The sequence below is a fragment of the Centroberyx gerrardi genome, chromosome 5, assembly GCF_048128805.1.
Source record: "Centroberyx gerrardi isolate f3 chromosome 5, fCenGer3.hap1.cur.20231027, whole genome shotgun sequence".
Lineage (NCBI taxonomy): Eukaryota > Metazoa > Chordata > Actinopteri > Beryciformes > Berycidae > Centroberyx > Centroberyx gerrardi.
In genome coordinates, this window is record NC_136001.1 from 18,479,478 (window position 1) to 18,507,272 (window position 27,795).

A 27,795-nucleotide genomic window follows, 5' to 3' on the forward strand; every position below is an offset into this window, starting at 1 on the left:
ATGTATGCAAAGTCCAATAGAGGAAATTCTCAAAATTGATTTGTATGTAAAATTACAGAAATTTTATCTGTTTAAATTTAAATTCTTTGCCTCCCTTGTTTCATTTATGGTAACTTTCCTCAATGGTAAAAACAAGTGCTAAAAGGTTCATATATCACTATATAATATTACAATATAACAATACTGATAATGTAGATGTTTCACATATGAATAAGGGCGTGTTGCCATTATGTGTTCAAAAACATTATCTTAGTGTGAAAGATGTGGAGTGGATGTGGATCTGATGAGGATTGACATTGTAAGGAAGAGCAAGCAGAGGGTCTTCACACTGTCAACAAAATCATTATTGCTTCTGTTAAGTATCTGCAAAAGATAAAGGACAGGCTAGAGGAAGATAGCAAGATAGTGAAAACAAAAGTTCTTGCCTCATTTCTATGGTTATAAAGTGTGCAATGGTGGAGATGGCAATAGAGATGGGAATAAATGTGCTATATTTTTTGTAAATTGAAGATGTGACTAATATTGAACAATGAGTTTTCATCATCTCTCCTGGATCTGAATGGTTCTGAATGTGATTCACTTGATATTTTGAAGGAACAGGAATGGGTTAAATATTTATTACAGTATCAATGCCCATACAGGGTTAGAATGATGTGATTATATATATAATGGATTGTTATTGTCTTTATTTCAGTTTCATCAGAGTATAGTGTGGTGCAATACATTACTCTGCTGGGCTTTCGATTTCTCTCTGAAATAGCTTTAACAGGAATTACTAAGAAAGCGTTGTAGTGAGTTTTGAACAGATGTAGTACCGTGGCATTACACATTCGTCCAGTAGGTTGCGGTATGCACCTTCATTTTGGTTTTCGACCCGCCATTTTACAGATAGACGAAGAAGAATAAGGAGGAAGTTAATAACGGATTTGCTTCCTTTCTTCCGCTCTGCTAACAACATCTGAAGTTAAGCTAGTTAGCTACTGGAAACGGGCGGCGTGTCATTTGCAGGTAATATTTGTTGATTAATAGCTAAAAAACAGCTATCTCTCTAAAACAGATTAATTTGCTTTGCTACCACCACGTCGTCTATCAAGAAACATTAACGTTAGCTCATCCGGGTGGATCTAGAACCTAGTTAATACTATTTTCGCCACGCCGCCATGGCTAATGTTAACTTAGCTAGCTACCACATTCTTTCTTTGCCAGCTAACATATCGCCAGTGTCTTCATGTGGGTTAGCCATCTTAGCTAGCTAAATATGTTTGTTAAGTTATAACCAATTGAATTCATTGACAATGTATTGTGGTTAAGTGAGCCAAAAATGCCTCATTAACCAGCTAAAGTTAATGAACACAGCGCTACCGTTTTAGACACGCGACCGACTGTCGGTAGCTAACAGGTTAGCTAGCTAGTATTAGCTCACTGCCTTAGAGCTAACGTTAACGCTTAAAGGAAAAGGCCATTTATTGTGAGCAGTGCTTAGGATTTTGATCAACTATTGTGTCGAGGTTGCATACTTAAATAATTGTTATTTTCTAAATGTATTGAGTTACGGGCACCTTTCAGAGCGCAATTTTTGGTATACGGCCTTCATTAATCAAACTCGTCTAAAACAAAGAAGCGCATCCAGCGGGCCTAATTTGTGCTCTCCTCTCGTCCTAGTTGCTTCTTAGTGAGTAGGGTGGAAATCTTTGTGAATCTCACGATTCGATTGTGAATATTGGAGTCATAACTTGACGTTAAATCAATTGTCGATTCATCACTATTGTCTACAGGATGCGACTCAATATGCAAATTCTAGATTGCCATTTTAAGTTATTTGCCCACTTGGCTACAGTAAACAGTTGCATACAGGTGATCACGTTAAGTTCGACATGTTACCGGAGTGCTTCAAAGTTGAAAGACACATTTGACAAACTGGCTTTTATCGAGTTAGTTTCTTTTCGTTTTGTTTCAAAATCTTAACTGCACCCACATATCTGCCTTGAGGCTTGCTGGGGCTTCACTGTAGAGCCAGTGGAGAGAGACGGTTTGGTCAGACTACTGCATTAACTTAAGCCGAACTGTGCCACCAGACCAGTAGAGTCGAAGATTAAAGCCAGAAATTAAGTGCCCTCTTGTTCTATTGCTGTAAAATATAACGTGCATTCCAAGTGTCAATGCTAGGATTTGAAGAAGCTGTTCTGAATCTGACAAAATTAAATCATGATGCCATAGAGATTTTTTTTCATCAGCCCTAGTAGTGCTGGGTGGGGTTAAGAAAAGAGCAGTAGTGAAAAGTCTTGGGATGCACTCTGGTCAACAACTGTTCTCACCCACCTGAGATTCCCTCCTCATGCAGCTTCCTATTTCCCCCCTCTTTTTTCCTTGTAGGCACACCTGACGATACAACTCAGAAATACGACTCCAAAAGATATCTGGACTAGGTGAAATGGGAGGTATGATGACATATTACTCTCTTGGTGTTCTGTCTGACTGTTTGTATATTGTGTTGTATCATTTCTTGAAGGCATTATTGTTTAATCTTAATCGGATAGGCATGTATTTGATTACATTTTAAAGTAGGTCTCTTTACTTCAAAAGTTCACACCACTTCACGCCATTCCACAGCATTAATAAGAACACTGAAAGGCTGACAAACTGGTATAACTAGTACTACAAGATAAGATAGTGAATATTCCTGCGAAAGTGGCAAAGAAATGTAAGCAATAAACTTTCCCTCCAAAATTTTCTCTCCACCTAATTTGGTAACACATGCACCAGCAACTAGTTCCTGTGTATTTGCACAGTATTAGGTAGTGGAAATCAAACATTTATTTTTCCAGACCTGGAAAAGTCATTGAAAAAAATGTCCTGGGAATTTGTTCATAAAGAATTGAATGACTGAAAAGGTTTTCATTGTCCCATTTGGACCATTGTCCAAGTGCTAGTTGTAGTTGGTCAAAAAAAGACTTGGGACATTTGAATCAGGTACTCAACACTAGGGATCACTCAACACCGATACCGATATCGGTATCGGTGCCGATACCAGGCTAAAATGGAATATCAGTATCAGAGATTTTACCCAAGACTAAAATCTGATACCGAAAGCCATGAGTAACATGTAAGAAATAAAAGCAAACTGTCTTGATTTTATGCATTTGTGGCACATAGAAGCCTGTATTTCTCAAACAGTGGGAAAAACAAAGATTTTATCTCAATAATTTTGTCCATTGACCCCAAACTAAGGAAGTAAGCCTGCACTGTTCAGTAAAAGCAATGGATCAGATCGGTACTCGGTATCGGCCGATACTTAAACTTTCATACTCGTAATCGGTATCGGCATTGAAAAAGTGGCATCGGTGCATCCCTACTCAACACCCCCCAAAAAAGTGCAGTTTGAACATAGTCCTATCTCTGTAACAACCTACCAGTAGGCTTTCATGGATGATTCAGAGTAACTAATGACCATACACATGCTACATGCTACCTACATCTTATTTCTTGCCTCTCTCTCCCTCCCTTCCTCTCAGATCCTTCTCTTCATAGAGACTGTCCCCTTGACTGCAAGGTCTACGTTGGAAATTTAGGAAATAATGGGAATAAAACAGAGTTAGAAAGGGCTTTTGGGTACTACGGTCCATTACGGAGCGTATGGGTCGCCAGGAACCCCCCAGGCTTTGCTTTTGTAGAGTTTGAAGATCCCAGAGATGCAACTGATGCTGTGAGAGAACTGGATGGAAGGTAAGACTTAAAACCCGATTTTAGTTGTTATTTCTTTTGTTGCATTAATCTTTGTGCATTGACCCTCATGTGATGACTTGTGTTTAGGACTATGTGTGGCTGTAGAGTGCGTGTCGAGTTATCCAATGGGGAAAAGCGCTCAAGGAGCCGCGGACCTCCTCCATCCTGGAGTAGACGCCCCCGGGACGACTACAGGCGCCGTAGTCCTCCAGTCAGACGCAGGTAAATCTTTCCTACCTAAAATTCATTTTACTGTTTTACTTCTGCTTCATATTGTAATACATTTGTGAAGTGCAAATGACAAAGCAGATATCACATTCCCCACACACTTTAATCTTTAGCTGTTTCACTCTTCCCAAATATCAATTAGTTAGGCAAAGCTGTTTAAATATGCCAACCGCCTAAAAATTGGCCCTACGGGTCAGCTTTTGTTAAGTTTCAGAGAGTATAGTAGGGAGTAAAGTTTCTAATTGGTCATTGTCATGGCTTAAATTCAATTTTTGTCTATTCTTGGTGCTATGGGTCACTTAAGTGGAATATTTTCATTTTTAGCATGCATTCCCAAATGTGAGTTCATCAATGGTCAACCTGCAAATCTCGCTGCTCTAGGTATCCATTGTGATGTCACTCACTTGCTTTCATGTGAAAGCACAGTCTAAAAGGCGTTATCCTCGCACATGAACTGTCATGATGTTCCCAAAATTATTTTTTCCCCTACTTTTTGAAAAGTCATTTTGTTTGTGTGCAATTGTTAAGAGTCAGGAAAATAGTCTGAGGAGCAATTCTGGCCACCAATTCCCAGGGCAGCTTATATAAGAGGTTGACTGTTCATGAACTCTTACCAAGGTATGTGTGTTTAAAAAATGGCAATGCTCTACCAAAGTGAAATTGCTTTAAGGAAACTTCTTAAGTGACAGAGAGTTAGCACTTCATCATCCATCAAACATTTTTATAGGTAAACTTTAGATCATTTATTTTCTACAGATGTAAATTTTGTTTTATTTCTCAGTTCAGTTGCCATCTATATTAATAAAACTGAACCCCGTTGCAGAGTCACCACCACGCTTCTCACCATCTGAGTCAGTCAACTAGTCCTCTTTCACATCATGTGACTGCTGACCAGCGTGCCCCAATCAGCTTGGCTGGTGTTGTCACATGACCCAGGCGCACCGCCAGTCGTCAGGTTCCACCAACCTTTTGGTTCCTGAGCATGCAGTTCCCAGCATCCTCCTCTTCTTCCTCCAACCTTAACCCAATCGACAGCGGCCCACTTCACATTATCGACCAATCAGCGTTTTTACTTTTTCTATTGTCAACACAACTATCTACGGGAACAGCCCATGGCTTACACCCCTCCCCCCACCCATCCCCCCCTAAAAGGCAGGGAAAATCTACAACTACCCCCTCCAACCAGCCAACCAAGCAACTTCATTTCTCCAACATTCGCATCATGTGGCAAATCCTCTCTGCAATTCGACCTCCCTCACCGCCAGTCTGGCTTCCTTGCGTCATTTCTATCTTGTCCAAATCCCCCAAAATAGTAAGTTGCTTTTATCCTGCTCTTTGTAGATTTTATGCTTAATCTAGCTTTCAAAGCTGCTTGACAGTTTTCCCTCAGCAATTATGTAATTTAGACCATTAGAAGAATTTTAGAAGTCCTTCCCATAGTACAGAGCTGCAAAACTTAAAACCTTGAGCTCAAAAGTTGTGGTCAAGGAGCTGTTGGCTGTCAGTTTTTAACTACAGCTTGAAAAATTCAAAGAAGAAAATTTATCAGGTGTGCTCTATCTAATTGTGCAGAGTGCATTTTCATGGCTCGACATTAAGCCATTTTGAGCAATTGTTTATGGGAATAAATTTAAGATTTTATTTTTTTTATGTCCAACTAAAAGTACTGTTGAGAAGTATAGAGACAAAATAATTGTTTGCTGTCCCTTTTTACATGGAGAGATGTTCTGTCACTTCCAGTGTACTAGTTTCCAGATTTTTTTTTTTTAATATTTTTTTTTATAAGGAGCACAGTTCAGTCAAGGTTATTTTGCAGCTCCTAATCCTGAGCGAATGATAACCTTTAAAGCCAAAACATGCAGATTGCAAGTGGCTTCAGTGCTACCTGATGACAGTCCTTGCAGATTCGCTGTTAGGAGCAATTTACTTTTGTGGAGATCATTTTCCACGCATTAAGCTACAGGTGTTGTTGAACAATAAAGTGTATTTCACCTGCAGTGTTATAAGCCAATTTTGTAGTAACAATTGGTTTTTTTTCCCACTTGTCATATTTGGCAACTTTTACCATGTTTTACTTGGTGTTTGTCCCAGGTGAGCCTTAATGTCGAGCCTTGATCTTGTCTCTTATTCGCTAATCTGGCTCCAAGATTGGTGCTCATTGGAAAAAGTTCCCTTTTTAATGAGTGGAATGGGTCTATGTCTTGATTCAGTTCACGGATGCAGATGATCCTCCTGTTAGTCAAGGAACTACGTGTAACCACGTTTCCACGCGTGACCATGTTTCCTTAAGGATCAAGAATGCCAGAGGTTAAGTGATGGAACGGGACATTATTAAATTCCCTATATCCTAAATGTTTTCTTTGTTTTTTTTTTCACCACACCTACACCTTAGATCACCGAGGAGGAGGAGCTTCAGCCGCAGTCGCAGCAGGTAAGCCTATGAACACCTGTTTGTCTCCACTGTGATTGTAACCATGTTCTTATCAAAAATGAATGATATTAATACATGTTAAATGTTGTCTATACTTTGTGGTTTTGTTCACCAGGTCTGTTTCAAGAGACAGGCGCAGAGATAGGTCTCTGTCCAGAGACAGGAACCATAAGCCCTCAAGATCGTTCTCACGATCAAGGAGGTGAGTGTGTTAGTGTGCACATTTGTAACGATCCTCGAAATTCCCTTGTAGAGTCACATATGACTGGCTGTAGGTACACAAGCTTGATTTTGTTTTTTTGTTGTTTTTTTAAGTTCTCAGTCTTTGGCATTTATTCAGTTGTTCATTCATTTTACAGTCGCTCCCGGTCTAACGAGAGGAAATGAAGACATCAAAGGATGATCCATGTGCAGAATCCTGTTATGGTTGTGAAAATTTTTATAGTCTTGTTTTTCTTTTTAGATTTTTTTTTCCAGTTCAAGACAACCTTGTTGTCCACCTTGCATATTGTGTAGTAACGATCTGTTGAATTAACTAAGGACGTAAGTCTAATTTTCCCTTATGTCAGTTCTTATAGCAAATGTTGATTTTGACGATTTTCCCCTTTACTCTGTTGAAACATGTTTTGTCTTTGAATTTGCAATTCACATGAATACTGTCTTGCCTTGCATGTTTTGAGATGGAATACTGGGATTTTACTTTCCATGAACATCCTGTTTTTTGTTTTTTTTTAACTGTTTTGATTAAAGTTAATTTGATGTTTTTAATGTTTCTGATTTTTGTTTTTTTTTTCCTCTGTTGTCTCTTGCATTACTGGTGAGGTGTTAGATGAGGTGCATCAGCTATGGAAGAAGCATACTTTATACCAGATGCATAAAACTTAAATTCACTGTCTAATTTTACAAGGTGGTAGTGGTGCTCTTGTTTGCAGGCTGTCCTTGAAGCTTCCTTACTATTCAGTCGTCTGTAATTCTGGGCTTTACCTCCATCACTTTTGCAAAAGAAGGCTTTTACTCCTCAACTTTGCTTGATCCACTGGAAATTTGTGTTGCAGCAGTTATTAAAAAGCTTGTTCAATAAATTGTTTTAAGGTAATGTTATCTGCATGTTGTGTCCTTTATACATTTTATATCGATTCAGTGTCATATCTGGGTAGAGATGATGGTAATGCTGCAAACCTAGCTGAGTAGAAAGACTCAAAAGTGAAGTGATCTTTTAAAGTAAATGCGGAAAATGAAGCTTGACTCAATCCAGGAAGTATGTTGAAAACATTTAGCTTTAGAGCTGCAACTGTGAATCACACAGGAAACCATGTTGCCGTGTAAAGGGACCATGTGCAAAACGTCACTAAAATGCAGTGAACAATACTGTTCACCAGAGGCTGATCACATACGAAGCTGCTCGTGTGGTAAGAGGACTGAATAACGGATTTTGGTGGTAAGTACTTTGCATGGTTGAAACTTTTTTTGACCGGAAAAAAAAAAACTTTTTTGACCGTACTTAAAATACGCATGATATACCTAACTTATTGGTGCTATAAACCAATTTTCTTTTAGTGTTGATGTTAATTTGGCAATAGATCATTTAAAAAGGAACTGAATAAGTAAAATATGTTAAAAAAAAAAAAACAAACACACCAATATTCAGCTTGTGTATGGGGTTAGGGAGTGGTGTGATCGATTGAAATATTTGCAAATAGTTCCAGACGGGGACTTCTAGCAAGAAATAAGGTGCAGAGATGATTTAGTTTTGCACTAGACTCAGTTAATGTTATGGTGGACAGGGTACATTTCAACTTGATGTATTGATGATTTAACATGATGCAACATATGCTTTAGGAGGGAAGAATAAGCCATGTCAGGTCAAAGAGCAAGGAAAACAAGAATTGGCTCATCTCGCCGCCGGGTATCAAACCAAAATGAAAAATCTGAGGCTGATGATGAGTTTCACAAAACTGACAATCCCTCTGCAGTACAAGACCACATGACAGAAGAAAATACTGAATCTGGAAGCAAACATTTGGCTTCGTCAGAAGTCACAGGGAATAGAAGAAAACTTGGGTCTAGCCGGAGAATTAAAGGAAGACAACACGTCAAGGACTCCATTGCTGAATCATGCCACGAAGCTAGAGAGGAAGTTGTAGAAAAAGCCACAAGTAATGAAGCTCTCTTTAACCAAAGCAGCAAATTGCTTCCTGGTACCACTGAAATGGAGTCAGCCTCCTACCAATCACAGGACTTTGTAGAGCCAGACCTCTCACATATACAATTCAGGCATTCTGAAAATCAAGGAGAGGAGACAAATCCTGAAAACAAGTGTAATGAAGACACGAGCACAGAAAATATGAAGATGTTGACAGAGAAAAATGAATCTTTCAGAGAGGAAAGTCGAGAGTTGAGTGAAAATAGTATTGCGAGACGAAGGGAGGTAATGCTTGATGAGCAAACAATCCAAGATGAACCGGGAGAAATGTCAACACTAGCAAGTGAGGAAATGAAGCAGGAAGAATTGAGTCAAGGGAGTGAGCATGACATCATGTCTCATGACAGCTCTATGTGTTCATCCACTATTCCTGATGATTCTTTTGAGTTTCAGAACCCCACTGCAACAAACTGTCCAGAGGCTTTCCTTGAAAGTTTAATTCCCAAAAGTGAAAATGTAGTAGAAGATGGTCATGAAAGAGCGGATGACAATAAACTGGAAGTGGCTGATTTTTGCAAATCATCAGAAATTATGCTTGAAGGAATGGACATATTTCACACTTTTCAGAGTGAAGAAGTCAGTGATCATGTCAAAAGCAATGCACATTTTGTTGGCATGTCTGAGATGTCTAGTTTCATTTTAGATTCAGTTCCTCCAATAGATCACCAGATGACTGATCAATCAAATTCCAGGGAGATGCCAGATGAACTTCCAAGTGTACATTCTGTAATGGATAAAGAAAACAAGGAAAGAGACGAGGCAATGGAATTGTTGAGACAATCTGGAAATTTACAGGCTAACTATTTGGTGAGTGAGTCACGCACAAAAGTAGAAGACACAGAGTCTCCTAACAAACCAGTGATAATCACAGAAGAAAGCAGACCAGTAGAACCTACTGATCTTGAATGTATCAATGAGCAATTACCCACAGAGGAGTTGCCTACAGATGAGAGACAAAATTTCAAATTATCTCACCTAGATGCAAATCCTTTCACCCAATTACACCAGTCAGAGGATGCTGTAAATAACAAAGTGCATGAACAGGAGGTTAAGCCAACACAAATAAAAGAAATGCATCCGATTCAGATACATGATGCTGCAAGAAATCTTGAAAGCCCTTTTGGTAATTTGACAGATGTCAATGTTGAAATCGGAGACACATACCAATCTGAGTTGATTGTGAAAAGTGTTGATGATTCTGCAAACGAGCAAGAAGTTTCAAATCCTGACAACAAACTGGATGGGCATCCGACAAAGCAAAGCAATTCAGAGGTTTTAAACCAGAGACATGAGGATGATTATGTGTATGATTCCGGAGAACCAAGGATCAACACAATAGAAAGAGCAGACACTGCACCAGGCCCAGTATATGTGGATAAAGGCCAAGTGGGGGGTGATATGAAAGCCATTGCTGAAGATATAGTTCATCAGGAGGGGGAGAGACTCCCATGTGAAACTGAGGACAATGAATCCTCTTTGCAAACTCTGCATTCAGATAGTGGTTTGTGTGCTGGTGAGCGTACTGACATATCCAATTCCACAGGGAGGAGAAGAAAGATGGCATCAACTCGCAGGACTTTTCGAGATAAACTAAAACAACACAAAGACAATGACAATCATGAAGATGTTAATATGGAAAAAATAGAGATGCCTATAGATTTCAAGGCTGAGTGCAGCAGCCAATCAAACGAAACATCCTGTACTAACATGGAGCCCCTGCCTGAAAGAGTCACACCTGCATTAATTAAATCCACATCATATGAAAAAACGAGTCACAATATCGATTCCCCACTGGTAGAGACCCACCAACTGGATAACATGACAGATCTAAATCTTTCAATCAGTGGTTGGCAACCTTATTCATCAAGTGAAGAGGCCCAAAGCCAATCAAGGGAGAGAGATGACCCTTTGGACTCCCCACCACAGGACAATTCTGTGAGTCTAAGAGAGCAAACGAACACAGAAAATATGGAGGAGGACACACTTTTGTCCCAGATCCAGACAAACAGTAAAACTATGACAACAGAAATTTGTTCAAGCTCAGAAACACATGGCCTTGTGAAATCTACTGAAAAAGTCAGTGAAAAGGAGGAAGAGAAGAAATTGATAGAAGAGCTTGAGAGTGGAAGTGAGTTTACAGGATATGAGGAATTTAAAATAATGGAATCAAGGACAAGCACTTTGGACGAACTTAACCAGGAAGAAACCTTTCAGGACCAAACAATGGAAGTTATATATTGTGACAAAGAAGCAACAAGACAAGAATTTCATATGAAAGAGACAAATGAAGTGATAGAAACTGTGGAAGATTTCACAAAAAAAGACGTAATAGAAATTGGAGAAAAATGTGATACAGAAGCAGAGGGCTCAATGGGTGTACAAGTTGTTTCTGAAGAAGATGAAGTTGGAGAGCAATTTGGAGATCCTGCAAAGGAGGACCACACAGCCCAAGAAATAAACACTTCACGTGAGATCTCATACAGTGAATTGCTTCCTGCTGCACAAAATAAAAATGTTCTCTCTGACACATTGGCTGCATTTGACATTTGTCATGAGGAAGATCTCAGAAAAGAATTCCCAGAGCCGGTTGTGCATGTATCTGAGCAAAGTGATGCAGATGCAACTGATGTACATCAAAGCCAACAAGGGATATTGGACAGACCCTCTCAGAACAAAGATCTTGATGAAATTCCTCAGATAAAATCCACAGGGAAGAGGAGAAAGATGGGTTCCACTCGCAGGATGCAACACGGTAGGAAACAAGAGGGAGGAACAGACAACAAAGATGAAACAAAGGAAGGCAACTTGAACACAGAAGTTGACATGAGAAATCAGGAGTCGTTTGAAGCCGAGTTGAAAACAATAGTTGAGGCTAAATGTAATACCAGTGACCTGCATGTGGTACTGGAAGAGAGGGAAATTGACAAAGGTGCATCATACATGACCCATGCAGATATTTCAACACAATCAATTAATCAAGAAGAAAACATTGTCAATATGGGTATTCAAATGGGGAGCAACAGACAGTCACATACTCCTAACCATCATAATGAACCCAAAGAGACTGTACATGAGAACACAGCTAATGAGGATGTCGGTGGCTTCTTTTTGACAACTTGTAAATCTGCAGTAATCCAGATAACAGATAATGAAGAGATGATAGATAATGAGCCTAAAACTACTGAAGGAAAAACGATAGACTCAACTCCAAGAAGTCTACATGTTGGAAAAGATAATGAAGTGACAGAGGAGGCACTCAAAGAAACTAAGGAAATGGCGGTGAAGTTATCAGTGATGGAAACTGAAGAGGTATCGCAAACTGAAAACACAGAAACATCATTGAATACTATGTATAAACCCGATGATGTGATCAAAGAAGAACAAGAACATCAGGAAACCATTGAAAACATCACTGGTGAAATACAGGACCAAGATATTAAAAAAGATAAGGTTTCGAAACCAGAGGAGACATCTAATGTGAATGAGGTAGACTTTGAAATTGTGAAGTCTGAGGACAGCGGAGGAACTGGGGAAGGAGATGACAATGCACAGACTACTATACAAGAACCAAACAACATGAGTGAAGAAGCTCACAATATAAAAATTGAGATAAAAAATGCAAGTGAAGATTCCAATCCAGCAAACAGGAGAAGAAAGATGGGCTCCACTCGCAGGAATCTAAGACCCAAAGGGGAAGAATTGCATAGGAAACAGGAGGCAGATAATGAGATGTCAGAGATCGCAAAGAATGTAGGAGATGCCATAATGGCTGAAAGTGAGTCGAGCATCAAAACATTACAACTTCAAATGGAACACAAAGATGGTGACTCTGAGAAGGAGAAAGAAAAAATATTTGAAACAACGAAGGAGTGCAGCCACCAGTCAGTTTTTGGAATTGAAGAAAATCCTGAAACAGAAATTGGAGAAAAATATGATACAGAAGCAGAGGGCTCAATGGGTGTACAAGTTGTTTCTGAAAAAGATGAAGTTGGAGAGCAATTTGGACATCCTGCAAAGGAGGACCACACCGCCCAAGAAATAAACACTTCACGTGAGATCTCATGCAGTGAATTGCTTCCTGCTGCACAAAATAAAAATGTTCTCTCTGACACATTGGCTGCATTTGACATTTGTCATGAGGAATATCTCAGAAAAGAATTCCCAGAGCCGGTTGTGCATGTATCTGAGCAAAGTGATGCAGATGCAACTGATGTACATCAAAGCCAACAAGGGATATTGGACAGACCCTCTCAGAACAAAGATCTTGATGAAATTCCTCAGATAAAATCCACAGGGAAGAGGAGAAAGATGGGTTCCACTCGCAGGATGCAACACGGTAGGAAACAAGAGGGAGGAACAGACAACAAAGATGAAACAAAGGAAGGCAACTTGAACACAGAAGTTGACATGAGAAATCAGGAGTCGTTTGAAGCCGAGTTGAAAACAATAGTTGAGGCTAAATGTAATACCAGTGACCTGCATGTGGTACTGGAAGAGAGGGAAATTGACAAAGGTGCATCAGACATGACCCGTGCAGATATTTCAACGCAATCAATTAATCAAAAAGAAGACATAAATATGGGTATTCAAATGGGGAGCAACAGACAGTTGGACCCATTTGAGAACACAGCTAACGAGGATGTTGGTGGCTTCTTTTTGACAGCCTGTAAATCAGCAGTAATCCAGATAACAGATAACAAAGAGATGATAGATAATGAGCCTAAAACTACTGAAGGAAGAACGACAGACTCAATTCCAAGAAGTCTACATGGTGAAAAAGGTGATGAAGTGACAGAGGAGGCACTCAAAGAAACTAAGGAAATGGTGGTGAAGTTATTAGTGATGGAAACTGAAGAGGTATCGCAAACTGAAAACACAGAAACATCTTTGAATACTATGTATAAACCCGATGATGTGATCAAAGAAGAACAAGAACATCAGGAAACCATTGAAAACATCACTGGTGAAATACAGGACCAAGATATTAAAAAAGATGAGGTAGATTTTGAAATTGTGAAGTCTGAGGACAGCGGAGGAACTGGGGAAGGAGATGAGAATGCACAGACTACTATACAAGAACCAAACATGAGTGAAGAAGCTCACAATATAAAAATTGAGATAAAAAATGAAAGTGAAGTTTCCAATCCAGCAAACAGGAGAAAAAAGATGGGCTCCACTCGCAGGAATCTAAGACCCAAAGGGGAAGAATTGCATAGGAAACAGGAGGCAGATAATGAGAAGTCAGAGATCGCAAAGAATGTAGGAGATGCCATAATGGCTGAAAGTGAGTCGAGCATCAAAACATTACAACTTCAAATGGAACACAAAGATGGTGACTCTGAGAAGGAGAGAGAAAAAATATTTGAAACAATGAAGGAGTGCAGCCACCAGTCAGTTTTGGGAATTGAAGAAAATCCTGAAACAGAGCGTCACTTAACTCCAAGTTGTCTCCCTTCAAAATCAGCCACTTTTCCTGAACATGATCTACTCTCAGAATCAAAATCTGGAGGGAGGAGAAGAAAAATGGGGTCTAACCGCAAGTCACGAGGACACCAACACCATGAAGACCCAACTGAGTGTGAGGACAAAATAACAGATGCAGGAGATGGAAGAGATCTCAAAAGTAAGACAGAAGAAAGTGCCATCGGGACCTTTGAAGAGGTAAGAAGCAAAGATACTTTATAGTGGCAAGAAAAAGTGTGTGAATGTTTTGGGAATGTAATTGCTTTTGGATCAAAAACATTTGAAAGTTATATGTTATAATATAGGTATTAAAACAAAACCCCTGCTATGGTAAAAGGTAAAATTAATTTAACAGCAATTATATCAAAATGAAAGTGGTTGGTCTGTCTCACAATTCCTAGTAGAAATCGTCATCTATGATTGTTTCAAATTTGAATTTAATTGACATACAGCTCACAATAGTTTTTAACAATGCAACTAGTTATACTAAATAAAAAGTCACATACATTTTCTTGGCATCCCTTTTGACATGGAGGTAATGTTGAAATCCTCAAAGATGGGCTGCATTTTTTGTTGATTAGAGAACAAATAGATCTTAGGGTCTTAGATGACATTTTAGTTTATTATTTTTCATTTTAGCCTGTTGTGAATGGCCCTTATTTGGACAAGTGGTGGTGTTCATACATATTGTTCTTCTCATTTAGATAAAACCTCTTGAACACTGACCTGACAAATGTCTGTTGCGAAAAGAACAAAATGAACTTGCGGTCCCAAGTACAAGTTTTGCATGGTGGGAAGAAGAACATTAAAATGTATCTGACCTCTCGATCTTAATGATGATGGTTGGTTTGATATTAAGACTTTTAAGCCTATATAACTATATAAACTGTTTATGTAGTTACGTAGGCCTAAATGACAGCCCGTGAAGAATCTTATGTCAAATGAAAACCCTATCTGAAAACTTATGTAGAACAACCAACCATATCTACATATCTAATACTCCTACCAATAATATCCTCATAGAATAAAAAACTTTCATAGCGACACGAATGGCAACTTAAATAGTGACACGAGTGTGGCAACATCAAAATATGCCTCCCACTTCCTCCTCGCTTGCTGCACTGCAAGGTTTTCCTCCTCTGCTTGCTCCTGTAGTGGGGGTGATGGAGGGTTTGGAGGAGGCAAGTGATCCTCTACAGTGGAATGCAGACTAGCATCCAGTTCTTCTGAGTCACTTTGTATGTTTGCTATGGTCCACGTCTGCCCACTTTTGAACAGTCCCTCCCAACATTACGTCCTGCTCCAACATTCGGTTTCAGCTGGAAATGTGTTGAGTTACAACACAAAACACACTCAAAATGCCATTTCACGTTGTCTTGAAAATGGTAATCTTTTTTTATTTAATTATTATTATTTTGGCAACATCTTTGGTGATAAACTGTGGTGTTTTGCACTGCATTTCCCAGAGATTATTTCAAATCAAAGTGTCACCCAGTACTATAATGTCTTTTTCTGTGGATTTTCTCTTGATGAAGCTTGAGTATACTGGTACCACCAGTCTTTTCTTTGTCTGTTCATCCATGGTGGCTATTACTGGTCATGCTAACTACTTAGTTCTTCTATTTATTCTAAACCAACTGCTGTTGATGCTGCCACAAACATAAAATGCATCACCTCCTGTGCGCCAGAGGATTTTTCACGGTAAAGACTTACCCGACAGCACAGCAAATGTAAAAGCTTTCATGAACTGGACATAGGATGATTCAACATTGTTTTATAACAATATATAAATCGGTGATAGAGAGTATAGGAAAGGACATTTACGTATATGAAAATGTCACAGATTATTACTTTAAGGAAACTGTCCACATGCAGTTCTTTAAGAAAAATCTTTTTGCCTTTGTAGGTTGTCACTTCATATGATAAAAGTGGCCAGAAACCGTCATCCAGCAGCAGCATCTCAAGTACTGGAGATCCCTCTAGGCCTGTAGGCGTCCTGAGGTAAGTCCTACCCTGAAGGTCCAATGAGGTGAAAACACTCTTCCTTGCTCGAACGGTCGACCCCAAGGCTGCCGCCTGGAAGGATTAATTGTCTTGCCCCTCAGCATTTAGCCAATCACACGTCACCAGCCTCTTCCCAAGCCCAGCAATTGTGTTAGCCACATTGACTGTAAAAATAGCCAGCTTAGCACAATAGCTTTAGACAAACTCTTTGTTAGCCTGCAAGCTAATCCTATCTAATGTCACTGCACCAACATTTTTAGCATATCTGAGAATCTCTTATTTACTTGTTAGCAATTATTTCTTGGATATCTTGGTTTGATGTCGAGCTAAAACCAAACCAGCTAAGAGGCTAGTTAGCAAGCTGCCTAGAATCTCTAAAACATCTCAAATCTTTAATTTTAAAATACTTTTTTGCAAATAATCACACACACTTTAACAGAATCAGCTTTTGGTTGTCTCTTCCAGTCAGAGGGCATCTGAACAAGAGACTCCAAATCAACTCCCAGGCCCTGAAGACCACCTGGTTCAAGCAAGAGAAAAGACACATTCCTTGGGTAAACATAACTTAAATACTGAAATACTGCAATGGGAGTCACGGCAAAAGGCTGTTGGTGATACAGAGATGCTAAGAGAGGGAGGTTTTATAAGTGGAAGTGGAAATATAACATGCATGGACCAGAATGTATTTCTCTTTCTGCAGGTTTTTCCAAAGAAGGTGACCTCAGACCAAACTGCTATAATGTGGTGATGGTTGGAAATAGCAATGTGGGCAAGACCTCCTTCATGAAAAGGGTTCAAAGTGGGATGTTTTCTTTAGATTTCTGCGCCTCTGTTGGTAAGCTCCATGTTCTTTGTCGTATGATTGCTGTCATAAATATATGTAAATACACAGAAATATGTTGCTTAAATACACTTTGTAGGTATTGATACATGCATGCAGTCTGTGAGAGTGGATGGGAAAACAGTCGTGCTACAGCTTTGGGATACAGCAGGTCAGGAAAGGTAAGTTTCCTGTTTGAAGCAGAAATCCCCCGTAAACAGAATTCTCGTCACTATGATCTCACAAAGTCAATATTCGTGAAAAGGGACAACTCCGAAAGCTAGAAACAAGAGACACAAGGCTTCTATCTGTCATCTCATCAAGAAAGATGAGAGTGAGCAGCTGCTCCACTGACGAGTTAGAGATTGACGTTGGTGATTCAATAGAATGTTTGTTTGAGGTTTTACATTGAAACATGCTTGGTTTCATTGTAGTGATAACAGTTGAGATCCACACAGCGTACCCACAAACCACCCTGTGTGCCCTCGCTGTGTTTACAACGTCAGTCTCTCATTCACTGTCGATGGAACAGGTCCAGGACTTGTCTCTTGAAAACAACCTCTAGGGAGTCTTGGCTCTCTTGGTGACAGCTAGACATGTTCCTGTTCACAAATTTTGACTGAACTGTCCAAGATGATTGGAACAACACAAATTCTGCCTTTTGGGGTATTCATGGCCCCGTGTGTCTGATTATATTATTTTCTCTCATACAATACAAATTTTTGAAAGCTAGTTGCCTCCTCCTGATTTAAAAAAAAGGATGCTAGCATCTCTATGCACATTGACCATTATTATGTTCTTTACTATCCTCCAAAGGTTTCACAGCATTACAAGACAGGTGTTCCATAAAGCCCAGGCAATTCTCTTGATGTACGACGTCACTTCCTTCCAGAGCTTCTCAGACGTCCGCTACTGGGTTAGCTGTATTCAGGTATAGTGCTGAAATACTGTCACCCCACCACTGGCTTTGTTTACATAGTGATTTATTGAATTAAATATGTTTTTTTACTAATATTTAGAGGTTTTTATTCAAGCACTGTTGGTATGTGAATGCTAAACATGGGTTTTACACATTTTTTTTTAGGGTTATAATTATTTTTTTTGTTACAATAGGCTAGGGAAGTTCCAAAAGTTGCTTATTCTCCATCTAAAAGTCAAACTTTTCAAGAAAATATATAAATATAGCCAAAATTCTAATTGACAAATCGATGTGGATTGTATATTTAAAACATTACCGCATATTTACAGTAACTGTGCCTTGTAACTACAGTATGCCATAACAATGTAAAATGTCAACCCGGATGCCATTACCTCCCACTCTGTTCCTAATGGAAAATATCTTTCAGAGACAAGCTGCTAGTTTGAGAGGTGTAAAAAAAGAGGATGAATGCATCAACAATACTTAATATTAACATTTGTTATGGGGACTGTTTTCAGCAGCACACATTTATTTCTGGTGTGCAAAAAAACACACCTTAGGACCTGCAAGTGAAAAACACTGATATTTTCCAACATTGGTCTGTGGAAAGATGTTTGTATGACAATGAATCCAAACAATAATCTGAATAATTCATATTTTGTAGGAAGGGGCTGTAGAGAACGTGATCATAATACTTCTTGGGAATAAGAGTGACTGTGCAGAACGGCAGGTTCAATCTCATCAGGGGGAAGTCCTTGCGAAGGTATGGATGTGTGATTACTACCTTTCACTCTTTTAGGTTATGATGCATTTCACAGTGGTATAGCAGAAAAGGATTAAATGGTTTTATGATTTTCACACACCCACATTGATGGTAATAATTCTCCTTTCACAGGACTACAACATTGACTTCATGGAATGTAGTGCTGCCACAGGTGAAAATGTGATGCAGTCTTTGGAAACTGTGGCCAGGTAATACATTTCATTTCCTTTGCCCTATGCCTTCACTATCATAAACATAGAACTTTCTCAAGCATGTGTCCTGTCATGTCACAAGTGTCTTGTATTATCTACAGTTACTCAACTGATTTTGTTCTGTTGTGTTGTTGCCAGGATGTTGTGTCAAAAATCTGACACAAAAGAGGAAGGCATGGTGTTACGCAAAGAGCCTCAACAGAGGAAGAAATCAGGCTGCTGCTGATCAGATGTTTTTGTCTCAGTTTTTCAAGTAACTGCAAACTCCTGCCAAGTGAAACAGTCACACCTGAGCCTCAGGTTGACTGTGATTCTGTTGGGTATTCAAAAGGTATTCATACAGTGTCACTTTTAGAAATGGAGCACTTTCAGATAAGCTCAGAAATGTGATGGGTGAGGAGGCCATAGAGGGGGCTCTAAACAATATCTGAATAAAAAAAAAAAAAAATGAAGAAACAATTCAATGGACAGCACATCCCAGTGAGTAATTATACCATTCATGGTGACCAACAGCAACCAAATTAAATAACTTAAAAATGTCAATCCTGGCTCTAGCAATTTGCCTTCATATGGAATGAAACCAATTAAATATCTGACGTGAAAGTCAATGGAAATTGATGCTAGTAACTAGCAAAGTAGCAAACTAATAAACGGGGTAATAAGCAAGCTAATGTGTGGCACACTGAACTATTTTTTGACATCTTGTGCCTTGTCCTACATTAAAAAAAATATTTTTATGTAATCATTTTTTTTGATAATTTGATCAATCCATTGGGGAAATCTTTAAGATTTAAAGTGAATCAATAAAAAGAATAATTTCAGAATGATTTTAGTCTACAGATACTCATACTCTTTTGAAAGTTGTGACCTATCTGCGGAACTTGCTTCACTTCTTCATATGAGCATGTAAAATGTCCTCTTCCTTTAACAAAAATAGGAATTGAGTAGATATGTGGTTATTAATGTTTTGATATGTATAATATATGTCCATGTATGTCTGACACAGGCTTTCTTTGGCAGTATGTAAGACAATACACAGTTGTGAGTTATCAAGGAAACAATTTGGACCTTTTGATATGATGAACAATGATTTGTTTTATCTTGCAAAGTACTATGATGCCATATAATTTTGCTTTGTACATTTTATCTTCTGTCTGTTAGATGAATTGCCCTTCTTAAAGACTTACCAGTGTTATTTCAAATGATTACATTAAAGCAATATCTGTCTTGTTCCAAAATGAGATATTCCCATTTGAAAATGTAACACCTAATCTCATTGATAACACAAAATGTTTAAAGTTTTAGAAGTAGTATTAGTACCTTTTTAAAAAGGTAGTATTTTAGAATATTATTACTGACTAAATCCTCTACATTGTACAGTTATTGAATTATGAACTTGATTTTTTTTGTTTTGTTTTTCCCCCCACAATGGCTATATAGCATTATGGAAAAGCAAACACAACATTCAGGATCAAGTCAGACTCTTTACAAAATGGCTGGCAATTCATCTGTTGTTGAAAAGCTTACCAATAGGCTATTGAGTCTGGGTTTCAAGCTTGATTTATTACTTCAGAAGGCAATGCAAGAAACACTTTGGCCAGGTGGGGGCCCCTGTGGACAATTCAGAGGTGCATGACATGTCCTGCATGTGGCAAAAGCAGGCTGGCCTCTGACCTGGTGCAGCTAGATTTCAGTCAATCTAATCATCACTACGAAGGCTAAACACATTTTATTCACCTCCAACATAATGTTGGAGAATGTTCAACTTAAATGCATAATTCATTTGTCTCTTGATGGACGTGGTGTCCTCCAGAGTGAAGAGGACAACAATGTTCCTATTGACATGGAACTGAGAAGGTTCCATTGTCATCATGCTGTTCTTACCATTGATGTAACCTGTAACAACCTGTAACCTGTAACAACAGGTTCATGAAACAGCTAAACAGGAAGAAGTCGATGCATGTAGGTTAAACGTTACCACTGTCTTGGAAATGAGTGGACCAAAACGATGCCACAAAATGTTTATCGCATTCAGCGAGGAGTTATTTTTGTGCCGGTGGTTCCTTTTAAGTTTCTGATACCCTGATGGGCGGTACAGTGTGTGAACCATCTCACTTCAAGAGTGTGGAGTCTTATTTTGAGAATGCTAGTTATTGTACATAGACCCCAAACCACGATTCTTCAATACTTTGAATTCCGGAGCAATTAGATTAGACATTAGATTAGACATTAGGCTCTGTGCGCAAAGCTAACCACTTTGTACTGAAGCGCTGTTCCACTTCCTGTCCATAGACACTGAAATGCAGCTCAAACATCAATGTTATTTAAGCTGCCAGCACCATCAAACAACACCTGTAATATTTTAACATTTTCAACAGATTTTGTCCTATTTAGTTCAGGATAATAATCACAGATAACTTTAATATTAAGGTTTTGGTAAATAATTTAATACTGATAAACAAATTCAAAACAACTTGCACTATATGCATAACAAATATAGGAAAACATTAGCAAAAATAACCTCAACAGGCAGATGCTCATTTCATGTAAGAAGTAGTAGTACGAGATACAGAAAAATTGTATATGAAAAAATTAGCTCATTGCATTGACTGCTGTTTCCTCATTGATTTCACTTTGTTGACTGGCTGTCTTTTTATTCTCTACCTTCGGTTGTGTAGTTGAGTCCTTGGTCTGTGTGTGGAAGCATTTTTTTTTACTCTTTTTAGAGGAGTGGTACTGTTGAATGGCACGCATGACATCAGAAGCAGTCCAGTGGTGACGGGTCAAGGCATCCTGCAGGGTGAAGGGACCGTCCCGGGTGCGGCGAACTCCCTTACACGCCGCTGTGCTGCGCAGCTCTAGTCCTATCTCATGCAGGATTTTGCGTAAATATTTTTGAGTTTCATTCAGACACTGCACCTCTGTAAGAACATAAGAATAGAATGTCAAAGAAGGTCAATAAGTTTATTGCAAACTTGTGATCTGTTTAACCTGTTAATGAGATTTTCCATGAATCTCCTTTGTACCAGTGTCTTATATTGACGATATTTACCCAGGGTGAAGTGGGGTGGCTGGAAGCGTATGCAACGCAAGCCTGTCAACACAGGAGCGGATTTCCCCTCTGGACCCAGTAAACCTTGCACAGCCATCTCATAGGCTTCCTGTGAGCGCATGTCTACGTTGGAATACCTGTAAGGAAAGAAAGAAAAGTCTTATCCACCTGCATCTATAATTCATCATTTAGCACTATAGCTCCGCTGAGAACAGTGTGTGTATCTATGTGTTGTGTGTGGGAGGTCGTATTCCAGGGTGGTCATATCACATCTGTACAAGTGGGTCTTACAATACAAAAGGAAAACAGTCTGGTAAAGAGAAACAACAAGAGGAGCAAGTGTTTATTTTGTGTTTAAGGAAATGTTATAGATAAGTTCAGTAAACATACGTTAATAAGGCCTTTTGATTGGCTCCCTGCAACATGGCCAAGACTCTCTCCAGCTTGTCCTGTGTAATGTGACCTGTTGGACACATCAATATTTCAAGGTGAGATAAAGTCAAAGGCACAAGTATTGGGACAGTGAGCTAAAGTTGTTTTTTTTTAGGGGGGGGGCTGGTGATTCATATATAATTTGTCTTTCATTTCAAAAGGTAAAACTGAAGCAAAAGCACAGGCACAAATATTAGTGCCCTGGATAAAGATGACCTAAAGCGTTTGTAAAATAGAAAACTTTCAGTGTGGGGTAGTAAAGGGTTATGAGGGAATATTATTACCCATCACAGTATTGAGTAGTGTAACAGGGTTTATTTGAGTAATATTACAGTTAAACAAGTTGCTTTTGTTATGATTCCTTTCATACCAGATTTAATTATCTAAAAACGATGCCATATTAGATAAATAATGTGATTTATAAATATAGCGATCTTCATAAGCTGCAGAAAAAGTTAAACTATCATACCATAGGTGGATCTTTCCACAACACGGCCTGTGTGGGAGAAATCATCTGTTGCAATCCCAAATTCACCCTCCAATGTGTAATCCTGAAACATAATACACAAATAAAAATCCATCCAGGCAAAATGAAGCACTGAACCTGTGTACTGCATAGTTTAATTGTTTTTTTACTGCTGATGTGAACACAGTGTAAATTAAAATTTACCCTTGTCACACGTGTTTTGTAGAGATCATTCAGAGCCTTGTTTCCATTTCCAACTCCAAGAACTAAGGACAAAGCAGGTGTGAACATGCTGAGAGATCTCATAACAAAATACTAAATACATGACCTTTTCTTCCACGGTCTGCAGTAAAACCTCACCTAGAACACCGGAAGAAAATGCATCCAGACGATGTCCTACTCCAACTCGAACATGCTGGAATTCAGGTCCACTCACTATAACAGAACACACAGAATCAGTTTTATAATTGTATTCATTCAAATACAGTGGGCAAGGTGCACAAAGACAGCAGCTGCCTGCTTTGGCATCATTCAGTCCTTCCAGCTGATACCAAAATGCAGCATTTCTGAACTCAGTAGATATGAGCAACCTGGCTATTGCCGATACTCTGGTTCGGTCTTTTTTCGGGTTCTTTCTGTTGATGAAGTAAAAAAAAGGAAAAAAAGTATGAAAATGTGTGGCTTCCAGCTACGGTCTTCCCTCTTTGACAGAGCAATAGTAGGTTACCTCTAATACAGTGAAAGAAATGATGATCCCAATAGTAATAGTTATAGTAAGGACTGCTCACTGCCATGTTTTTGTTGAAATCATTGTGTGCCCATATGCTGTGTGAGTTTGTATGAATTTGTGCAGACAATGAAAACAAAAGCTGAATAGAGTAAGATGTTTTCATGCCACAGTAACCCGTTTAATATCACAGTAAGTCAGACCGGGTTTCTCAGAATGGGAGTATGAGCTGACCCGAGTTTTATAATCAAGTTATGACGTTTACATGCATCAACCCAAAACCAGGTTTCCTGAGTAACCGGATTATGGACAGAATTATCTCCTGTGATGTTTGGGAGCACTGCAGTGACAAACATCTTCTGAATAATAGATCTACTCTATCCTTACAGTTAAGAAAACATTAGAGCAGACTGTGACAATACAAGAGAAAAGTACTGACTATTTAAGGGCATCTTGACTCTGATGAGACTTATGTTGATGAAGGGTAATAACGATAAGATGGTGAGAAACGAGATGTACAGTGCATTGCTATGCAGTAAAGTGTACGTACCCAGAGGATGGTTGGCCAACACAGGCACAGAGGCTGCAGACAGGGTGAGCTCACTGGCTCCTTCATTCCCACCTGGGTCTGCCAAGAACCGGACAGCCTGAGGGAGGGGCTGCGACGGGGTCGCATTTATACCTGGTACAGTGATAAAAGTGATACACAGAGGTCAACAGGACAACAATCATCCATGGGGTTTGCTAGGTTTAATATGGTGTTGCATCATCTGATGTTCAAGCTGCACGATTTATCTAAATGCTGATCTGCACATCGGCTACACAGTGCTTCACTGAAGTCAACCCTACTTGATGCAAACTGACTGCGCAACTGTCTGTGAAAAGTCCTTGGCTCATTAATTGTTAAATAATGACTCACTTTTAAGAAGACTTGTCTCTATCCCGTCTCGGACGTGTTTCCAATGGACACCGGATGGTTTATAGACACAAAACAGCCCCTCTAACCTACGAAACATTCGAATAGATGGAGTTGCCATGGTGTTTGAGTAACTTCAGCTAGGTTTTCCTGGGTAAATCTCATTAGGCTACATCTCTTGAGGCATTCCACTCCTAAATAGCTTAACCAGCACAATAGCTAACGTATACTGTTAACATACTGATAATGCTACACAAGTACAGAACATAAGATTCAAAACTGATATAAAATAATGTTAGGTTGTTTAACGTCAGGGTCAGCTTTCTCTTCATCTGAGTTTATTGCGCGTGAGACTTGTGCGCATGCGTAGAATGTGGCACTCTCTGTGCGACTATCTCTTGAACACTGCCGCCTGCTGTACTGGAGCTGCTTCATAGCCAGGACTGAAGTGCAGTTGAATGACAGTTCAGACTGAGTTAAACTAGAGACGTGGCTCTTTTGTTGTGTACCGTAACATTGCGTTACAACTGTTGACTTTGGTTTTTACTTGGACTTTGTTATGCGGAACGCCGCCGAGCAGTCCAGTATAAACAGACGAATTAACGCCGTGGAAGCAACGTTATGACAGCTTCGCTATATTCCTCTCTGCTGGAAGTTATAGCCTGATCCCGTCATGTGCAAGAGGTTAACAGGTAATGCATAAATATCGAATGAGGTAGAGTTTAGTGTTCGGCACATATATTTTTGTAACGTAGGCTAAACACACACGAACTCTCGCGAGAGAAAGGGGGCGTTTTGACCCTAGCTAGACATGAGGACATGAGCTGATACAGATATAAATTTTCCTGTCTGAGTGATCTGGTACACAGTAGCCAAGGGGTGACGACTGTTTGCAGTGTAAGTACTGTATACCGTCACCACCAGGCTAATGTTTAAAAAGTAACCGCCGTGACGAACGTGTGAAAGTAGTCAGCGTCAAGACCGTTTAAAAAATTAACCTTCCTCGATAATCTGTAGCTAGCTGCCGTCTGGCTCACTGACTGTAGCTACAACCGTGGTCAACAGTAACGTAACCTATTCTTAACAGAAAATAACACAACACACAATCATAGATTCCCATCTCTCAAAAGTTGTCTAGGGGGCGGTACTCAGGTCAACAGAGAGTGTCATGTGATTTAGGGGTCATTTTGTTTAATGTCCAGGCCCCCGTGACCCTGAATATAAATAGGCAGGTATGGAAAATGAAGATTGAATTAAATAAGTGATTTTTTTTTTAAATGCACTTCCTCAGATACAGGTTATGTGTTTATGGAGCTGCTTCAATAACAGTGAATGGTAGACATACTTTGTGGACTCTAACTGCTGTAGTACTGTTAAATGTGCTGAACCAGATTGTACCCTAATCCTCAGAAAATCATCCTGTACACCAACACAGTCACCTTTCCCATGTTTTGCGATTCATTCTCTGTGGTGCTGTGTATTGGTTTGACCTGATCCGGCAGCAGGACTGTCTGTGTTTGATTGCAGTGAATAGTGAATGTTCAGTAAATCCACAGGAATAACATTTATAAACTTTACTAAACCTTTAAAGTATTAAATTACTCTCAGAGGGTCAGAAACTTTTGAAGTTTTGAAGCTAGTTCATTACAAGTTGTACTCCCTGTTATTACAAGTTTGATGAAGTAAAGAGTGAGCTGATGTTTTTTTCTCAGACGTTGCTTTGACAAATTTACCATAGCTGTCTACTGTCTGTGGTTGTATTTGTGCAGGTGTAATGCGCGGTCCTTTGCAGTGGGTGCTATGGGACGTGAAAGACACCCTCTTGAAGGTGCGAGCGTCTGTGGGAGAGCAGTACTGTACGGAGGCTGAGCGAATGGGCTTGAGCCTCAGTCCTGCAGAGGTCGATGCTGCCTTCCGCCAGGCCTATCGACACTATTCCAGCCGCTACCCAAATTATGGTGTCGCTCAGGGCCTGGATGGACGGGCCTGGTGGATGGGGGTGGTGCGGGACACTTTCTCCCACTGCAGGGTACAGGAACCAGCCCTGCTAAACACACTGGCTCACAACCTGTACCACAACTTCTGCAATCCAGAGAACTGGGAGGTAAATGACAGATGGTGATTGAAGAGTTGTGTATCTTTTTGTCCCAGACAGGTTTGAAAACTTGGTTTTACTTATTTTATTTTACTCACAAAGTTTCAGGCTTATTTCTAAATCTAATTATAAATAATAGTCATTGTCATTGTTTACAATAGAGGACACAAGTACCTATGAAAATGTCAACTTAAATTGTATTATGTCCCTTCTTTTCAGGTATATCCAGACTCACAGAAGGCCCTTGAGAGTTGCTCTTCTCTGGGACTGAAGTTGGGTGTGGTGTCCAACTTCGATAGCCGCCTAGAAGGGATTTTACGTGTCTGTGGCCTCCTGTCTCACTTCAGCTTTCTGATCACATCAGAGGAAGCAGGTGTAGCCAAGCCCAACCCAGACATCTTTGAGCAGGCATTACAGAAGTGTGGTATACCAGCCACTAATGTAGCTCATGTCGGGGACCACTATGTCAACGATTACCTCACCTCTCGGTCTATGGGCATCCACGGCTACCTGCTAGACCGACGTGACAAGTATCACCAAGCTGATGTTCCTCGAGAGCATCGACTCCGCTCCCTGGACGAGCTTCCATCACGGCTTCAGCAGCTCATGGACTGATGCCAGGGATTCACAGGCTCAAGTGCAAACCGCTCAGCCAAACTGGTTACATGTTTCTAGGATGTGACCAACCCCATGTTCACCTGAGTGTACTCAACCACTTTATCACGCTCTTGATATGTTCAATAGATTGAAGGATCCTGACAGGAATTTATAAGGAATATCCAGAATCTTATGCTCAATTTTGTTTTCTGTTCATTATCATTCCCATGATATGTGGTAATATATTTAATCACCCTGCACTTTTCCTGCAAACTTTTTGGGAGGAATATTTATTAAATATTTGCTTATCGTCTGGTTTAGGAAACTGCCTCGTTGACTTTTTCATCTGTTGACATAAGTAAATGTATTGAGACAGGGAGCAGAAGTTGATATTTGAAAATACTACTGAAATGCTAATACGAATATAGCCCTTATAGGAATATATTTAGTACTTTGCATTAAAAGTTAAACAGTATCATAATGACACCATTGCAATATAAATAATAAAGAAAGCAATATAAAAGAGACACTATATATAACCCATAAAGGGGTTTTGGCCCAACCAAAGGGGATTTCATTATTTTGTGGTGGCAAATGATGCAACCCACTTTGTTCATATTGTAAGAGGAAATATGCATGGATGACTTTTTCCAGAGAGCAACAGCACAGCATTGACCTTATGTTGGAAATGCTTCTCAGGTGATATAAGCATCACTTCACATCCCTTGAACCCATTCATTAAAA

General features: G+C 39.5%; 4 protein-coding genes across 5 annotated transcripts; 3 read left to right on the forward strand and 1 right to left on the reverse strand.

Annotated features, from left to right (window-relative positions):
- Positions 1-894: 894 nt before the first annotated feature.
- Positions 895-7,150, forward strand: srsf3a (serine and arginine rich splicing factor 3a). The gene is made up of 7 exons (XM_071912658.2): positions 895-1,008; positions 2,374-2,438; positions 3,513-3,723; positions 3,811-3,945; positions 6,344-6,382; positions 6,498-6,584; positions 6,742-7,150. The coding sequence occupies exons 2-7, from the start codon at positions 2,432-2,434 to the stop codon at positions 6,767-6,769; spliced, it is 507 nt and encodes a 168-aa protein (XP_071768759.1). The 5' UTR covers positions 895-1,008; positions 2,374-2,431; the 3' UTR covers positions 6,770-7,150.
- A 5,466-nt stretch (positions 7,151-12,616) lies between these two features.
- On the forward strand, positions 12,617-20,004 carry rab44 (RAB44, member RAS oncogene family). Of its 2 annotated transcripts, XM_071912694.2 has the most exons (9): positions 12,617-14,246; positions 15,955-16,049; positions 16,518-16,606; positions 16,753-16,887; positions 16,973-17,054; positions 17,689-17,803; positions 18,456-18,554; positions 18,687-18,763; positions 18,905-20,004. In XM_071912694.2, exons 1-9 carry the CDS (start codon positions 12,894-12,896, stop codon positions 18,990-18,992), a joined length of 2,133 nt encoding a protein of 710 aa, XP_071768795.2. In that variant the 5' UTR covers positions 12,617-12,893; the 3' UTR covers positions 18,993-20,004. The 2 variants fall into 2 exon arrangements, with proteins under 2 accessions (XP_071768795.2, XP_078140017.1); XM_078283891.1 differs by lacking the exon at positions 16,753-16,887.
- Positions 20,005-21,076: 1,072 nt separating this feature from the next.
- Positions 21,077-24,556, reverse strand: trub2 (TruB pseudouridine (psi) synthase family member 2). The gene is made up of 8 exons (XM_071912693.2): positions 24,363-24,556; positions 23,994-24,125; positions 23,077-23,151; positions 22,921-22,982; positions 22,720-22,801; positions 22,209-22,281; positions 21,819-21,955; positions 21,077-21,687 (listed from the first exon to the last, which is right to left on the reverse strand). Exons 1-8 carry the CDS (start codon positions 24,478-24,480, stop codon positions 21,359-21,361), a joined length of 1,008 nt encoding a protein of 335 aa, XP_071768794.1. The 5' UTR covers positions 24,481-24,556; the 3' UTR covers positions 21,077-21,358.
- Positions 24,557-24,762: 206 nt separating this feature from the next.
- hdhd3 (haloacid dehalogenase-like hydrolase domain containing 3) lies at positions 24,763-27,428 on the forward strand. The gene is made up of 3 exons (XM_071912702.2): positions 24,763-25,051; positions 26,129-26,463; positions 26,674-27,428. Exons 1-3 carry the CDS (start codon positions 25,033-25,035, stop codon positions 27,067-27,069), a joined length of 750 nt encoding a protein of 249 aa, XP_071768803.2. The 5' UTR covers positions 24,763-25,032; the 3' UTR covers positions 27,070-27,428.
- Positions 27,429-27,795: the final 367 nt, after the last annotated feature.

What these genes read in the sequence shown, in the direction of transcription:
- srsf3a (XM_071912658.2), top strand. An exon ending in AGTCCTCCAGTCAGACGCAG is followed by an intron (nt 3,946 to 6,343) that starts GTAAATCTTTCC and finishes CCTACACCTTAG; the next exon opens with ATCACCGAGGAGGAGGAGCT. An exon ending in TTCAGCCGCAGTCGCAGCAG is followed by an intron (nt 6,383 to 6,497) that starts GTAAGCCTATGA and finishes TTTGTTCACCAG; the next exon opens with GTCTGTTTCAAGAGACAGGC.
- rab44 (XM_071912694.2), top strand. Translation starts at nt 12,894, where the DNA reads ATGGGTTCCACTCGCAGGATGCAACACGGTAGGAAACAAGAGGGAGGA. An exon ending in AGAAAAGACACATTCCTTGG is followed by an intron (nt 16,607 to 16,752) that starts GTAAACATAACT and finishes CTCTTTCTGCAG; the next exon opens with GTTTTTCCAAAGAAGGTGAC. An exon ending in GATACAGCAGGTCAGGAAAG is followed by an intron (nt 17,055 to 17,688) that starts GTAAGTTTCCTG and finishes TATCCTCCAAAG; the next exon opens with GTTTCACAGCATTACAAGAC.
- trub2 (XM_071912693.2), bottom strand. Translation starts at nt 24,480, where the DNA reads ATGGCAACTCCATCTATTCGAATGTTTCGTAGGTTAGAGGGGCTGTTT. An exon ending in AGAGACAAGTCTTCTTAAAA is followed by an intron (nt 24,126 to 24,362) that starts GTGAGTCATTAT and finishes TCACTGTACCAG; the next exon opens with GTATAAATGCGACCCCGTCG. An exon ending in GCCACCCCACTTCACCCTGG is followed by an intron (nt 21,688 to 21,818) that starts GTAAATATCGTC and finishes ATGTTCTTACAG; the next exon opens with AGGTGCAGTGTCTGAATGAA.
- hdhd3 (XM_071912702.2), top strand. An exon ending in GCAATCCAGAGAACTGGGAG is followed by an intron (nt 26,464 to 26,673) that starts GTAAATGACAGA and finishes CCTTCTTTTCAG; the next exon opens with GTATATCCAGACTCACAGAA.